This window comes from Peromyscus eremicus, chromosome 6 (genome assembly GCF_949786415.1).
Source record: "Peromyscus eremicus chromosome 6, PerEre_H2_v1, whole genome shotgun sequence".
NCBI lineage: Eukaryota > Metazoa > Chordata > Mammalia > Rodentia > Cricetidae > Peromyscus > Peromyscus eremicus.
Genome location: NC_081421.1, coordinates 50,110,603 through 50,128,283, shown reverse-complemented (window position 1 = coordinate 50,128,283; position 17,681 = coordinate 50,110,603). Strand labels below are relative to the sequence as shown.

Below are 17,681 nucleotides of genomic sequence, written 5' to 3'. Positions count from 1 at the left end.
TGATGGAGATTGCATTAAATCTGTAGATTGCTTTTGGTAGAAAGACCAGTTTTGTTATATATATTATTGATTCATGAGAACAGGTAATCTTTCTACCTTCTGATATCTTCTTTAGTGCCTTAAAGTTTTTATTATACAAATCTTTTGCTTTCTTGTTTAGAATTACCCCAAATATTTTTCTTTTATTTTCCTTCCTTTCTTCCTTTTTCCTCCCTCCCTCCCTCCCTCTCTCTCTCTCTTTCTTTTTTGCTTTCTTTCTTTGTGTGGTATTGTTTCTCTGATTTCTTTTTCAGTCTGCTTGTGACTTGCATATTGGAAACTATAGATTTTCATGTGTCAATGTATTTTTTTAAACCAAACTACTTTGCTAAAAGTGCTTGTCGGTTGTAGAATTTTCATGGTGCAATTTTTAGGAGCATTCATCTATAAAATCATATGATTTTTCCCCTGATTTTAGGGGAAATGCTTCAAGTTTTCTCTGCTTAGGTTGATGTTGGTTTTAGTTTACTGTAATTTGCCTTTATTATGCTGAGGTGTGTCGCTTTTATTCCTAGTCTCTCCAAGTTTATTATCATGAAGGGTATTGGATTTTGTCAGTTTTTCTCAATCTAATGAGATAATTAGGTCTTTATCTTTCAGTCTGTTAATGTAGTGGATTACACTGATCAACTTACATAGGTTGAACCATTCCTGCATCCCTGAAATGAAGCCTACTTAATCATGGTGAATGATCATTTTTTATGGGTTCTTGCATTAAGTTCTTAAGTATTTTATTGAGAATTTTTGCATCTATGCTCATAAGGGAAGTTGATCTGTCATTATCTTTCTTTCTTGGGTCTTTATATAGTTCAGGTATCAGAGTAGTTGTGGCCTCATCAAAAGTATTTGACAGTTTTCTCTTTGTTTCTATGTTGTGAAATAATTTGAGGAGTATTAGCCTTAATTGCTCTTTGAAAGTTTGATAGAACTCTGTTCTGAATCTGTTTGGCCCTGGGCTTCTTGTGGTTTGGGAAACTTAATTATTTCTTCTATTTCACTGTGGGTGGGTTGGTTCTGTTTAAATCACTTATTTGGTCTTGATTTGACTTTGTAAGGTTATATATATCAATAAAATTATCTATTTCTTTTAGAGTTTCTAATTTGGTGAAGTACAGGTTTGTAAAGTACACCCTTATCTCTGTATTTCCTCAGAGAAATCTGTTTTTTTGTTTGTTTGTTTGTTTTTTTTTGTTTTTTTGAGACAGGGTTTCTCTGTGTAGCTTTGCGCCTTTCCTGGAACTCACTTGGTAGCCCAGGCTTGCCTCGAACTCACAGAGATCCGCCTGGCTCTGCCTCCCGAGTGCTGGGATTAAAGGCGTGCGCCACCACCGCCCGGCGAAATCTGTTGTTATAGCTTCCTTTTCATCACTAATTTTATTAATTTAAATCTTCTCTCTATCTTGTGGTTAATTTTGCTAAAAGTTCATCAATGTTATCTATTTTCTCAAAGACTCAGCACTTTGGGTTGCATTGCTTCCTATACATTGATGAATTTGATTTATCATTCCACTCACTTGTTAGGGGAACCTACCATGTTTCACCCATGTACTATATTTTGCACTTAATGAAAAAACAAAAAAAACAATATAACCAGCCAATTTATTCTAATAGTGTTTGTAGAATAAGCTGACTAAAAAATAAGTGATAAGAAAGAAAAAATAAATGAAGAGAGTACAGAGGAGTTAGGAATCTTCACCATCCCCAGGGGAGAACTATCCAGGGAGGTGGTACTTGAGAAATGAATAGCCTGAAGAAAGTGGCTGTGTAAAGCTATGGGAAGGAATCACAACATGTACAGGGACCAGAAGAGGAAATTTACTTGATGTTTCTCACTTCTGCAAGATTGTGAGTGTAGCTCGAATAGGTGAATGATACAGGAAATGACAGTATAGGACAAGGAAGGAGAAAGTATTTCAGGCACTTTTAGGTCCCAAGAGAAACTTTGAATTTCAAAGAATCAAAAGGTTTTGAACACACTGAGAACAAGGGATTTATATTTGAACACATAAAATCACACACACACACACACACACACACACACATTTATACTCACATTAACTGGTATAATCCCATAATTTAGGAGACCACAGTAGGGATATCTCAAATTTGAGACCAGGCTTGGCTATATAGAGAATTAGACCCTACTGCCTAAACACAAAATCTGCTCTGATGTGAGAAGGTTGTAAGGAGCAGAGGATCAGGGAAGGAGAAAGGATGGATAATGTGTACATAGCTGGAATAGCTGTAGAGAGGGAAGGGCAGGGAGAGATAAAATGGAGAAAGTCATCAGTTTTATAGGCTCTTACATTATTAACTTCTGAGCAGACAATTCATAACTACCAATGGGGTTTTAAAGAAAACAATAAAACATTTAGATGAGTGTTATACAAAATCTCTGCTTTAATATCTCTGCTTTTCATGTCTTTCTTATAAGATACAGGAAATTTAATAAACACTCTTTGCTACATTTTTAACTGGTTAGGTAGAAACTAGAACAGCAGAAGGAGGAGAAGGTGCAAATTCAAAATACAATCCCTTGTATGAAACAACTTTTGATGAAGAAGCATCTGCCCAGTCCTTCCGGGAAGCCTTAAATCAGTGGAGAGCTGGACATCAGGAGGAAAACACACAACAGAACTCACATGCAACAAAACCAGGTACGGGCATTGTTCAAACCTTCCTATATCAAAATAAAGCAATCTTCATTTCTTTCCACTCCTGGCAACACAAATGCAATGCTTAAAAACAATAAAGAGCAATTTGCTACAGCTTCTCAAGGGAGCTTTGTGTACACACTAGGCAGTCAGTGGTGAGTTATTTAATATTTATAAAGCATGGATTGACCATGGGGGATGTTTACTTTGGTTTTCTATGTAAATTCAAATCATCAGATGAATGGAGCACTGAAGTCTCAGCTTTTCTTTTCCTGAAAGGAAGCGGTTGTTAGAAAATAATTTTATTTTAGATCTACTTTTGCAATATATCAGGTGGGGAAGTCTGTGTGGCGGGAAAGCAAGTGACTCTTTCTATGTATTAGATCAAGAACATTTCTTTTCAGTGTGACCAAATCTCTGGCAGAGTCACCTAAAGGAGGAACAATTTATTTTGCCTCACAGTTGGAGATGATACAGCCCATCAAGATAGGGGAATACAGCAGCAGGTGGCTTCAATGCCACAGGGGCAGATGGCGGGACTCCTTATTCTTACATCACTGTAGAACAGATAGCAGAGATAAGACAGGAAGGAGAATGCTGCTACACACCTCACAGTATGCATCCAGGAGATTTACTTCTTCCAGTGAGCCCTCAACCTCCACAAATTGCACAGCCTCCAAAACAGCACTGTGAACTGAGAGGGTGGGAGAGCAAATGTTTCCATGTAAACCATGAAACCATAACTTACAGGTTGACTATATGACCACAGTGATCCTCATAGGAAGGATAGGTTTTTGTTTGCAATATTTTTTCTTTCCTTTAAAAAAAATCTCTTCACATTTTTTTTTTTAGTTTGAATTTTTGGTTCACATATAAAATAATGGGTTACTTTATGACATATTCATACAAACTGTACCAGCTAGTTTTTGTGTCAATTTGACACAAGCTAGAATCATTTGAGAGGAATGAACCTCAGTTGAGCAAATACCTCCATTACAATTGGACTGTAAGGCAAGTCTATAGGGCATTTTCTTAATTAGTTATTTGTAGTCAGAAGTTTTCCTGTGTCCCACCCATCCCACAGCTGCTCAGACAAGTAAACACACAGAGGCTTATATAATTAAGAACTGGATGGCCTACGGCTCAAGCTTCTTACAAGCTAACTCTTATATCTTAAATCAACCCATTTCTATTAATCTATGTTTTGCTACTTGTTCTGTGGCTTTACTGGTATGCTGGGCATGTTGTTCCTTGAGAGGTAGGCTGGCGTCTCTCTGCTTCTCCTTTCCCTTCCTGTCTGTCTGCTTGGATTTCTTGCCTGCCTCTAAGCTGCTTTGCCATAGGCCGATGCAGCTTTGTTTATCAACCAATCAGAGCAACACATATTCACAGCATACAGAAAGACATCCCACTGCAGTTATTGATGTAGGAAGGCCCAGCCTATTGTGAGTGGGGGCATTCTAAGCTGGTTCTATAAGACAGAAAGCTGAGCATGCCATAGGAGCAAATGTCTAAGTAGCATTTATTCATGGTCTCTTACATCAATCAGCTCCTGCTTCCTGGTTCTTGCCCTGACTTCCTTCAATGCTGAAGAGTAGAGTGTAAGTGAAATAAACACTTTATTTTGTAGATTGTTTTTGATTCATCACAGAAATAGTAACCTTAAAATAGCCTCTGTATGAGTAGAATATAACCGGGATATGCAATGAAGAAAAGACAATGCCTAGAACTTCAAAAACATACTTAAATTCCAACTTGCAGTGTTTTGTGGGGTTTTTTTTAGTTTTTTTTTTTTTCATTTTTCAAAGCAACTATAGTTTCCCCTCCCTCCCTCCCCTCCTTCTACTACTCCCTACCTCCCCCTGACCTTACCCCTCACCTACTCCTTAGAGAGGGTAAGACCTCCCATGGGGAGTCAACAAATTCTGGCATATCAAGTTGAGGCAGGACCCTTTTTGAGTTTATAATGGTTTATTACACATGAAGTGAAAGATGCAGCCTTGTTTTAATTCTTTTTCATATTATGTGCATTGGAAATATTTCCTTATTTCTTTTTACATAAATATTGAAAGAATCTTGCATTTTAAGTTTTAGAGGAGTTATAAAAGTTGATGCATTAGTACACAAGTACAACATCCTAGAATTTCCTTGCTTCCCCAAGCTTTTATATACTAAAATTAAATGCCTGAAGCAACTATGTTTTGGGGGATTATGAACAATGTTGTAATCAATGCTTATTAAGCGCAAAAGATAATATCCAGAGGATGACTAAACCTCCATGAAGCTATCATACTAACCACAATTGCTTTCTAGATTCTGTACCTTTACTAGAAAAAAATACCACACTATTTGTAACTGAAGAGAAGCCCTCGACCTACTTCAGAGCTTCATAAACAATTGCTATAAGCAAGTTCAGCTAGTCAACCTTCTGAATAGAGTATGAAAAAGGTCATAGACAACAGACAAATCAATGAGTATACTGTGTTGCCATAAAACTTTGTATTTATGAACACAGAAATTCGGTCATAGGAAAATGATAGGTCAGATTTGAACTACAAGCTCTAGTGTGCTGATCCTTGACAAACCAAATAAATTTTTTTCTATTTATGTTACTAGATATAATCAGAACTAGTGCTATAGTTCATGTAGCAGGGTTAGGATGTCCCTTCACTGTCTAATTCCAGACTTACATTATCTGTCTCAGGTTTTGTAGCATTGTATAGTCTACAACGCATTTGTTTCCTTGAATCTACTCATAGGCATTGATTGGGCCATTAGATGGATGTCATGAGGCTAGTTTGTTGAGCAGGAAACAACTATCTCACAGTAAGAATGGTTACACTGAACATTTTTTTTTTTTATCATCAAAGCTGCAGTGATTTATCTTCATGGGAAAATACACATTTCAGATACAGATTTGCTTATGCTGCCTGCAGTGTATGTTCTTTTTAAGCCTTATTTATCACCATGGTATCCTCAGGAAACTGCCTCATATCAAGTACTATGAGAAAAGTGCAGCTACATCCATGGAATTCAGTGTTCTTACCATGTGCCACATTTCATGCATGAAAATGTGTATGATTGTAATTCACCTATTTTCAGTGTTTACTAATCTCCTATTATATGAATATGCCACCATTTCTCAATTGAAATGTTAATCATTGTTTGGGGCATTTCTCATATTGACCATGCTGAACAATACTACTATACATTTTCTTGTACAGGTCTTGCAGTTCAACCTTCACATATTTCCAGGGATGCCAATACTTGAGAGTAGAACAGCTGTGTTATTAGGAATGTATGTCCTCCACTAAACTAGATAAATCCAAACTAGTCAGGAAAGTACTTTCAACAATTTGCATGCCATCTGAAGTGTGTAAGAGTTTTTGTTGTTCCCCTTATCACCAACACTTAATATTTTCAGATACTTACAATTTTGCTTAAAAAAAGAGATAAATATTATGCTTAAAATGTATACCTTTTATTACAAATTACATTAAATATCCTTGTGTTTAGTGGCCATTTAATGTGTCAGTTTGCTTTGAATTTCCAGGTTCTCCAGCTCTTTTGGTCACTGATTTCTACCTTAACTCATTCTAGTCATCCACGGACTCCTTTAGGTGCTTTTGTCAACCCTGGGCTTTTATGTGAGCCCATGCCCTTTTCTCTCTGACGTCTCTTGATGAGATGTTCCCATTGGCTTGTTTGGCTTCCTCGCCTCTGTTCTCCTGAGTGATCCTCAAATGCTTCAGGCATCCATTTACTTTAAGACTTTTGTGCTGTGGAGTAAAGAAAATGCCCATGATCTCAATGAGGTGGATGTTAGACAAATTCCTAGAAAAGGAGGCTACTGAACCAGAAACAAGGCAAGCAAAGCCCAAGTGACAACTCACGAGGCCTTGCTTTGAGGAAGCCACACCTCATAATTCTGCTGGATGTTTTTGAATTGACTAGCGTGCATGATTTTAAATGAGGTACCTTGCTGAATGCACACTTAGCTAAAGATTCTTCTTCCAGCAATCATGTGTTTGTTATTAGCCATGGTTATCAAAGGCACTGAGAAGTAGTGGTATTTGCTCCGCCTATAATCTTGGGCTGTAGAGCCCTAGGGAGGTGGTGCTTCCTGCCCTTGTACTTGACCTCTTAACTGATAAACCAGGCCAGGACTCGTCTTTATTTCCTGAGATTGGGCCACAGGTGAGTGGAGAAAAGTGAGCCACAGGGTATTTGCTGTAGCACCCCCAATTCTTTATGTGCATGTGTACATGCACACACACAGCACACACACACACACACACACACACACACACACACACACACACATACACCCCTCTCCTGCCCATTCCATCATATGTTCATATTCACAATTCAGATTCTTAATTCTTTATTCTCTTGCTTCTTTCATTTATTAGATTCTAGTTGTTACTGTCAAGATTTCTTCTTTCCTCAATACTACAATACTCTTGGGAGGATAGAAGTTGAGTAACTCTATTCTTTTGGTTTGTTCAGCTGCTGTCATTTGCCTGTTCCTGGATGCTAACCGCTAGAGTCTGCACTATGAGGTTAGGACCAGATAAGTGTTAGAATCCCTAAAAATTTTGTTTTTAATCTTTACCACTTCCTTTTCTTATTTTTTTTTCTAGCATTTTATCCTGGAGGATGTTGCAAGCTAAAGAGGGAGGCTGTATCTAGAGGTCGGAAAGGCTGACAATCCCAGAATTATTGGCTCCCTTCCCTCAGAAGCTTCATCACTTTCAAATAGCTCTGAGTAATTTTGTAGTTTGTGGTACTTCAGAAATAATAGCATTGCATTTGGGTGCACATGACTTCAAAGGCAAAAGTTTGTGGGTATCAATATTCTCTTCACTCTGAATAAGATATAATTCATTATGAATTATTTATTTTCTATTACCCATAATGTGTAAATACTATGAGAAGTGGCTGTAATATACACCTTAGTTTGTACATGTGTCTGCTGTGCGTATGGAGTGTACAGTGACTGTATTTACCTTCTTTATTTAAGAAAATGTTGCTTTTAAAAAGCTTTAGACTTATAAGATCCCTTTGTTTCAAGAGATTCTGAAGATATTGTCCACAGAATCACTTATTCCAATGTTTTAGAGACCCTTTAGCATTATTTACATCTTATACTTGATATTATATTACTATCATTGTTCATAACATAGTAATAACAAATATAATTTTAGGGACAGGTACCAGAGAACTGATCTCCACAAACAATTGGCTATCTAAAGAAAAGATATGATAATTCATAGGCATGGCTACATTAATTATGTGCAGTGTTTATTTTTATAGACTCAGTGGAAGAATGTGAAGTACAAACTAATTTGAAAATTTGGACAGAACCAATAAATATTGAATTTACAGAAGACAGTCTGTCCTACATGGAAAAATTATGGCTTAAAAAACACAGAAGGTATGTAGTAGAATTTTAATATTATTCTTTGTTAAGAAGTACAAGTTGTGTTTCTTGTTTGGGTGGCATGGCTTTATGAAGTAATTTTGTATGTACATTTCTTATTTGTATAGCTAATTTTAAAGCTATTTTAGTTCCTATGAAGCTTTGACTATATTAGCAACAATTTTAATTACTTATATTTATATATAAACACATATATGTTATTTTTAATCTTGAAATATAAAAAGATATATATCTGGAGAAAGTCACAAATAAAAGTATAGGACTTAAGAATAATAACAAAAGCATGCAATAAATAAAAATTTACTTTAAAAAGACTTCCTGGCTCAGGGCGGTGGTGGTGCACACCTTTAATCGCAGCGCTTAGGAGGCAGAGGCAGGCAGATCTCTGTGAGTTTGATGTCAGCCTGGTCTACAGAGTGAGTTCCAGAATATCCAGGGCTACACAAGGAAATCCTATCTAAAAAACCAAAACCAACTCCCATCAAAAAAGAAAGAGACTTTGCTGTGTTTTAGCATAGATATTTGAGGCTTTATTTTATAAATCTATTAAATTAAAACAGACCTTTTAAATTAATTTAAAGTAAATTTGATCTTTAATTTTATATTTTTATTTATTCTAATCAGTTTATTTCATTCAAAGACCTATGGTCAAATACATGGTTCTTTAATTTGTTTAAAAAAATCAAACTTGCAATATGAAATCAACATTATAGACAAGTAGATGTTATCATCATTGGGATTTTAACAACATATAGGCCCAGAGAGTCTCTGGCATGGCATGGTATAAGCTCAATTTGTTACACAGTAGAGATGCCCACACTTCACTGTTCCTTCCAGTTTTCTAAGGGCTGGGGAAAACATTCTTTAGTAGGTCTGATGCTAAGTACAGAGTTTCCACAGTTCCGATGCCTCCTGAGTGACATGGGTGCTACGATGGTGGCCTTGATTCACATTTTGAAGGACAAAATGCTGGAGAAACTCTCTAGAATGCAGGTGAGAAGCGAACACAACGCGTGTGCTTCATCACAGGGGGGAAAAATCTGTTTTGTGAGGTAGCCCATTTCACCTTTGGCACGTTCTCAAACATGTTTCTTGTGAGTAGTATTCTGTCTCCAACTACTTTCTAAGCCTAGTCATGATTCCACTTTGCTGTTCCATTGATGATTTCCTAGTTCTTTTGCATTTAAAAAGTGAGTTCTTCAAGGAAAGGTGTTATTTTTCTTCTTTTCTGTTTAAGTAGTGCTGACCCAATGAATGTGTGTGTTGGCTGGGGTGGCAGGGCATCTGCAGGAGCAAGGTCAGACTACCAGGGACCACATCCCTAAAGAAAACCAACTCCTCCTCCTCCCCTAGCAGCTATCAACTTTCAATAGTTGATCAGGTAGGGTAGGGTTCCTATGCCCCTTTCCCATGCCATCTTCTTTCCCAACTGGCATGTTTACTAGTTTGATCTTATATAAGTCTTATGTAAGCAAACACAGCTACCCTGTATTTATATATATAATGGCCCTGTCACCCTTAAAATACATTATTTCTTCCCAGTTTCCCCTAAATTCTGTCTTCTCTTCCATGTCGTTCTCTTAGCCTTGGGAGGAGGGAGCATATGGTAGACGTCCCACTTACGGCTGAACACTTCGGCCATTGCTGAGTCTTTTTTAACTCTTTTTTTTAACTGTTGCTCTCTGCACAAAGGAGCTTTTCTGATAAAGAATGAAGGCTGAATTAATCTATGAATAAAAAGAGATCTATGTTTAGAAAATAGCTAAATACAATAATAGCAGTGGGAACTTTCCTAGGGCTAGGAACTCAACTATAAGAACTTGGACAGATTTATTTTTTATTTAAATGGATTTATATTAATAATACTGAGTATGAGGGATAGATAAATAAATCTGTGAAGTGTCTGTGCTATAAACATGAGAACCTAAATTTAATCTGTAGAACCCACAGAAAAAAATGCTGTGCATAATAGAAAATTTTAGTAATCCTAGTGCCATGGAGGCAGAGACAAGCAGATCTTCGGAATTCATTGGCTACACAGGCTAGCCTCTACTGTGCAAGGTCAAGATGAGGCAAGGTCAAGGCCAGTGAGAGACTATGTACAACAAAATGAGGGCAGTTGAAAAATGACACCAATGAATGGCTGGCCTTCTCACACTCCAACACACATGAGCAAACAGAAGCATATACTTATTTATAGAAAACACACAATTACACACACAGGCATGAACAAAACCATTTCAATAAAAATTTGCTACATTTTATAGAAGAGAAGATGAAGAGGTGACTACTTTTATTAAAGGTGTTTTCACCTTTATTTATGTGACATGTTTCTGTGGGAGGTGCCAGGGTTGGAATAGCAGAAGTCAAGACTTAGTGTATGGTTAACTAGTTGCTTATTCATGGGCAAAGCACTTAAATTTTGTTGGCATAAATTTTCTCAAGTATATTAATTATGAATTTAGAATAACTAATCTGTAGTGCCCCTACACTTTAACCTTGCTATCTGGATTCTGTAAGTCTTTAATTATAAAATGAAGATGAAAACACAGTTAGTCTGTTTCACGAAGTACTTGGATAACAGTTTATTTGTACTTATGTGTATGGAGAGGGAGTTATTAGCACAATAGAGGAATATCAAGTTATGAAACAGTTTCTGGTGATGAAATGCCAGTTTCCCTTTGATCTTTTATTTAATATTCTTTTTATTAATTAAAAATATTTATTTAATTTACACCCTGATTGCGGTTTCCCCTCCCCCTTCTGTTCCTATTCTCTTCCCCACCTCCCATCTTCCCTCCCCCACCCCTCAAATCCACTTTTCTGTTCAGAAAGGGGCAGTCCTCCCATGGATATTAGCAAAGCTTGGCATCATCAAGTTGAAGTAGGACTAAGCACCTCCCCTTGTATTAAGGCTGGGCAAGTCAACCCAGTATGAGGAATAGGTTCCTAAGAGCCAGCCAAAGCGATAGGGAACAACCCCTGCTCCCACTGTTAGGAGTCCCACAAGAAGACCAAGCTACTAAACTATCACATATATGCAGAGAGCCTAGGTTAGTTCTATATGTGCTCCTTGGCTGTTGGTTCAAACTCTGCAAATTTCTATAAGCCCAGTTAGTTGTGTCTGTGGGTTGTTTTTTTTTTGTTTTTGTTTTTTGTTTTTTGGGTTTTTTTTTTTTTTATATATATTTTCTTGGCCTCTCTGGCTCATATAATCCTTCCTCCCCCTCTTCAGTAGGATACTCTGAGATCAAGTCCTATGAAGGCTCCATGGTTGTGGGTTCAGTCTCTATGAGCTCCTATGGCCCAGGTTAGTTGATTTTGTAGGTTTCTTATGATGTCCTTGACCCCTCTGGCTCGTACAATCCTTTCTTCAGCAGGATTCCCTGAGCCTAATGTTTGGCTGTGAGTCTCTGCATCTGTTTCCATAAGTTACTAGATGAAGCCTCTCTGATGACAACTAGGGTAATAACCAATCTATGAATATAGCAGAATGTCATTAGGCATCATTACATTGACATTTTTCTTTTTTGCCAGTAATGTTTAGTTCTACCCTAGGGACATTACATTGACACTTTTTTCTAACCATGTTTGGTTCTACCCTAGGTCTCTGGTCTATCCAGCCTCTGGATACTGGAACCCTAGGCATTGTCAGGGGTGGGCTCACTCTTATGGCCATGGGCCTGAGGCTCGACCAGTCATTGGTTGGGCACTCCCATAATCTCTGTGCCATCCTTACCCTAGCACATCCCATAAGCAGGACAGACTATAGATCTAAGGTTATGTAGCTGAGTTTGTGTCCCAATCAGGACATGGCTAGTTCAGGTTATGTATCCACCATTGCTAGGAATATTAGCTGGGAATCCTTGTAGATTCCTGGGAGTTTCCCTTTTATCAGGTTTCTCCCTGACTGTGAAACGCCCATTCATTTTCCAGGCATCTCTTTCAACACTCTCCCCCTTAGTCTATCCCCAACCTGATCCTTCATGTTCCCGTCCCCACCCACTTCCAGTCCACTCAGGAGATCTTCCTGGGAAGGGTACACAGTGTCTGTGCTACTATTGTTCTGTTCAGGAAGTTGTCTTCTGTGCCAATGTGTTCAAGGCTATTTCCCAATTTGTCTTCTATCAGGTTCACTATAGCTAGATTTATGTTGAGGTCTTTGATCCAGTTGGACTTGAGTTCTGTGCAGAGTGATAAATGTGGATCTATTTGTATTCTTCTATAGGCTGGCATCCAGTTATTAGCTATTATAACACCATTTTTTGAAGATGCTTTCTTTTTTCTATTGTATAATTTTGGCTTCTTTGTCAAAAATCAAGTTACCTCAATACAATTTAAACTATTTGTGGCTAATATGACGGATGTTGTTTCCTTGATTTCTTTCTTAGTCCATTTATCATTTTTATATAAGAGGGCTACTGATTTTATTTGTTTAGTTAATCTTGTTTCCAGCTACTTCACTAAACATATTTATCAGATGTAGGAGTTCCCTGTAGAATTTTTGAGGTTGCTTATGTATACTATCATCTGCAAATATAAATCACTTAGTTAAACTCTGGGTGGGAGGATTCTCTAAAAGAATTTTTTTTTTTAATGTAAAGCTCAGTAATACAAATATTTTGTAGTTATGTGATTTGTACAATATATTAGAAAATACAGCTGGTATATTTACAAGTAGGAAACTAGGTACTGCAAAATGAGAGCATGGCTAGGAATGTGTGCTTGAGAAGGCAAGGTCCTCAGATTCCTGCTCTTGCTATGTTCTCTGCCTAAGTGACTTAGAACAAGTAAGTTCTCCACTTTCCCCACTCAATTTCATCTTTAAAAATGAGCATCATAGTAAAGATTATTTAATCAAATACTTAATAGCATTGAATGTACCAAAAGTAGTTAGAACAAAAATGGGCAAATTATAACTTTGTGTTGACATTAACAATATCCATAAGCCAGCCTTGTCTTTTACATGGCAAACGTGTGAGCTTGCATGATCTGTGAGAGTGATTAGCTATTTATATTTGACTCAAAAATGAACTTTTTCCTCACAAATCTCTGAACATTCTTTAGAATTAAATACACACTTTTGAACTCTGAGAATTCTCAAGTTTCATGTTTCCCTTTGAAGTAGGCTGCAACCATCTTAGATGTTAATTAGGTAATAGATGCCATAGACATTACATCTCACATTCTTACAATGGGACCCCATTTTACCACTCTCCTGGTGTGCTGAAAGTTTAGATAAATGCCCCCAGGATGCCTCAGAATTCATTAACATAGTGCCACGTGTGAGATAAAACATACACTTGCAAATTAGCTTTGTCAACAGCATGGCATGTTTTTTGGACTGAGTGAATATTGACTTGTATGGTGACCTTTGATCTTCATCTTAAACAAAACACAGTATGCAATTGAAAAACTCCTTGGGTAATGTGGAATTGATTTAAAAACTTTCATTAAATTTGAATTTTGTTAATCATAATAATCTGTGAATTAATGCTATGTTCAAAATTTCATCATTAATTTTGAATTCTCACTTGACAAGTAAATATCTAGTCTGGGGAAGTTGCATTGATGTTTTTCTCTTTTAATTACATCTTTGTTGGTTTGCAGAACTCCACAGGAGCAACTTAGGAACATACTACCAAATACATTTCCACATCCCCGTGAAGCTACTATGGAGGAACAGAGCTCCCCGGAAGAAAATGGTGCTGATAGTGACGGTCAGTTGAACTTCAACTAGATCTTTTAACACTTATTTTTAAAATTGTATAAATAAGCAGTTATTAACAGATGTTTTTAGCTTTTGTCCATGTATCATTCTGATCTTGAGTATGAAAATCCATCTCTCTTTATTTATTATAGTACCTTGCTGTAACTTAACTAACTAGCTTCATTTAAAAGATACATGCAAGAAAATGTGTGTTTTGCCTGAACTGAATGAATTGGTAGTGTTTCCATCTTTGTGTTGAAAGTCATGAAAGACTGTTGTTTTATTGTTGACAGTATTATTTCTAGATAGCAAATTATGAGGTATGTTCTTTGCTAATATTGTTTTCTAATTTTACTTCCTAGTTGAGGAGATCAAAGTACAATATCCACCTCTTTTTATGCCAGTAGAAAAAGTGAATATAGAGAGGCCTCCGCCATCTCTAACAATAGTAGAACTGGATAGTGTAAGTATATAATGGTCACTCAAAATCTTTAACATAGAATATGTACAATAGTGATTTATTATTATTATTATCAGTAAGATTTTGTTCAAAATTCATAAGCAATTAAGCAGAATTTTATATTTGGATTTCAGGTTGTTGATAAATATAAAACTATAAGTTTTATTGTAGAGAGCAGATGCATATGCTAACTAAACTTTGCCACTTTTTTGGAAGCAAGCATCATGGGGTGTCAGAAAATCTTCTGCTGTGTTAGCTAATGGAGTACAGTTTTGGTGTCTCTTTAGTTCTTAATTTTCTCAGGCTTTACAAAAAGGTCAGTTTCATTACACAGAATCTTATTTAAATATACTTAGGTATAAATGTGGTTTCTAGAATATCATTAATATCATTTCCCTTTAAAGGAAAACATGCTGTTTATGATTTAAGGAAGTTTTTTTTATAATAATGTCACCACATCGCTGGAAGTTACAATGGAACCAGAGACAGCCAAACAGAGTTCAATCCAAATGACTCAGATGTGATCAAGTCCCTGCATTTTGACTTCTTAGTTACCTAATAGTTGAATTACCACTTTTCCCAAAACATTCTGACTCTTTGGATGGCTATTTCAGAAATCCATAAGAATGTAGAGCCTACCTCTTTTTTCTTCTATGACCACTGGGTTGATAGCTGCTGCAGCTTTTCTTTCGTCTATTAATGCTTTGTTTATTCTCTAAATAAGTGGGAGATATTAGTCTAATACACATACATACATACACCTTCACACACACACACACACACACACACACACACACACACACACACACCATTCGTTACAATTTTGATTCTTTGAATAAGCTGGAGATATGACAGTAAGGAAGCTGGAAAAGTGGTAGTCACTAATCTACTGGGATTGGCAGTTGTTACCTAAGTTGCTATTATTGGCCCCAGACAATGACAATTGTAAAAATTGAATAAAACGTTTAGTACCCTCAAGGAAGAACAGTTGAATTTGTTTTGTGTGGAACATGTATGATATAACAAACTACAAAGTCATCTGCAGGAAGATATAAATATCACCCACAATTAATTGACTAGTGAACTTATTGAGGATACTAATATTATGTAACATATATTTAATAAGACTCATGAAGCAGAATGTGAAGAACCAGAGAATGCTGTGCCTTACAGAGTTGAATTAGCTGATGCAGAGAGTCAGTTAAGGTAAGATTTTCCTCATTCATTTTGGTTACTCTGTAAACACCAATTACAAAGTGCAGGGCCATAGTAGAGTGGTAGGGTGTTTGCCTAGCATGCATGAGGCCATAGGGTTGATCTGATCTATAGTATAACAAAAAGTGATAACAACAATTAAAATACAGCCACGAAAATATCATCCATCTCTCTCACTGGGAAATTCATGGTGCTTAAGTGGTTTTTAATGTTAAATTTACTTAAGTCATGCAGGAATTTTTACACATTATTTTTTACTTTTATAAAATAAAGTTGTAATTTTGTCTAATATTTGTATTACTTTATATATTCTTATGAATTTAGTGATTGTCATCATTTAAAGTAGTTTTCCAAGTCACATAGAGTTTATATCAACCTTCTTTTCTCTAAAGATCCTATTTGATTGTACTTTTTCTGAAAGTACATACTGCTTTTAACTTTCACCACTGAAGAGGGCACAGATATGTTCATGACACACTGAGATTATAATTCTATCAAATTTCAATGTTCTTGAAAGATGTCAGAAATCAAACATATCAACATATTGTTAAGTAGGAAATTTCTATTAAAATTTTGCAATATAGTTGCAGTTAATTATGTCATATATTTTATACATAATACAATTTAGCTTATATTGTGTAGACTATGTTTAAATTTAAAACCAATATTATAATTTTTTTTTTTTTTTTTTGGTTTTTTGAGACAGGGTTTCTCTGTGTAGCTTTGCGCCTTTTCCTGGAACTCTCTTGGTAGCCCAGGCTGGCCTCGAACTCACAGAGATCCGCCTGGCTCTGCCTCCCGAGTGCTGGGATTAAAGGCGTGTGCCACCACCGCCCGGTGGGGTTTTTTTTTTTTTTTGAGACAGGGTTTCTCTGAGTTGTTTTAGTGCCTGTCCTGGATCTCGCTCTGTAGACCAGGCTGGCCTCGAACTCATAGAGATCCTCCTGGCTCTGCCTCCCAAGTGCTAGGACTAAAGGCATGTGCAACCACCACTGGGCTTTAAATTATAATCTTATGCAATTAATAAGAACTTTCAGAGACTATTCCTTTCAACTTGTTCTTTGTGCTTGTCCCTAAACATGAAGTTCTACATTTCCTGATTATTGGAATTGCTTTCCACGTGAAAATGACATCCATCAGCACCTTGTTTTCAACAAGGGAACAAAAGACCTCTTAAGTTTTTGTTTGAGAACGAATTCTGCATACCATAAGGATGACTTCAAAGGTGATGTTCTACATTTTACTTAATATATTTTAATAATGAATGTTGGTAGTTTAATAAGACCAGTAGATATAGTTGTTCAGGAACATTTTGCTTATTATTCTGTTCATTATACAACCAGAAAAATTGATAGTTGGAAGAAAATTGGTTGAGAACATATAATTCTCTTGCAAATAATCTTTTTAACCAATAGGTAACAGTGTTGTATTTATAAGCAAATGTGGGGCTCTATAAAATTTATTATGGGCTAACTTAGCATTTTAAAGTTTACATAAGGGAAGTCTTTGTGATGAAAGTCTGATCAGTATTTCATTGCCTTTACATACAATTAAATAGCTCACCACAATCACATATGATGTGAAGTTTATATGGCATAAGTCCTATGCCCAACAAATCACTGAGTTTTTATTTCTGTGATATCATTCCTCATAGTTCTTTTGAACTTTGTAAATCTGAATGTTGTATAGAAAATTTTGGGCTTTCCTGGTCTATGATTGAAGATCTACAGATACACACTGAAGTGTCCTGTCCTGGTCATCAGATTCAATTTCTATATCTGTCCCTCAATCTGTGTCACCTTAAATGCCATCATCTTTTTCTGACTTTCTTTTACTAATGTACAATTTAGTTACTAAATGATTTTTAAGCTTCTTTTCAAATACTGCATTTTATAAATCTAAGATTTTTCAGGAAACCAGGAAGTTTTGTCTGAAGAATTTGAGTGATACCCAAGGGCATTATTTAAAATAACCAATTTAAATTTGATAATAACCTGACTGGCCAGCCGAAGGGGAAGAAGACTGGTGGCCTCATGCCAGTCCTACCTGTCCCAACATTTTCCAACTGGCTTGGCCCATATGAACTACATATACACATTGCAACATAGCCCTTTGAACGCACAAATGGTTGTTATGGTTACTAATACAGAGCCACTTTTC

At 36.4% G+C, this 17,681-nt stretch overlaps 1 protein-coding gene across 7 annotated transcripts in view; it reads left to right on the top strand.

The window, feature by feature from the left end:
* Nucleotides 1–17,681, top strand: part of Zbbx (zinc finger B-box domain containing) — a 96,659-nt gene that overhangs the window by 49,016 nt on the left and 29,962 nt on the right. For 5 of the 7 annotated variants that reach the window (XM_059265486.1, XM_059265485.1, XM_059265488.1 and 2 more), the window contains 6 exons: nucleotides 2,522–2,696; nucleotides 7,995–8,130; nucleotides 13,747–13,856; nucleotides 14,209–14,309; nucleotides 15,433–15,512; nucleotides 16,607–16,746. In XM_059265486.1, coding sequence (XP_059121469.1) covers nucleotides 2,522–2,696; nucleotides 7,995–8,130; nucleotides 13,747–13,856; nucleotides 14,209–14,309; nucleotides 15,433–15,512; nucleotides 16,607–16,746 — 742 coding nt within the window. The remainder of the gene's footprint in view (nucleotides 1–2,521; nucleotides 2,697–7,994; nucleotides 8,131–13,746; nucleotides 13,857–14,208; nucleotides 14,310–15,432; nucleotides 15,513–16,606; nucleotides 16,747–17,681) is intronic. The other 2 variants (XM_059265487.1, XM_059265489.1) reach the window with 1 other exon arrangement.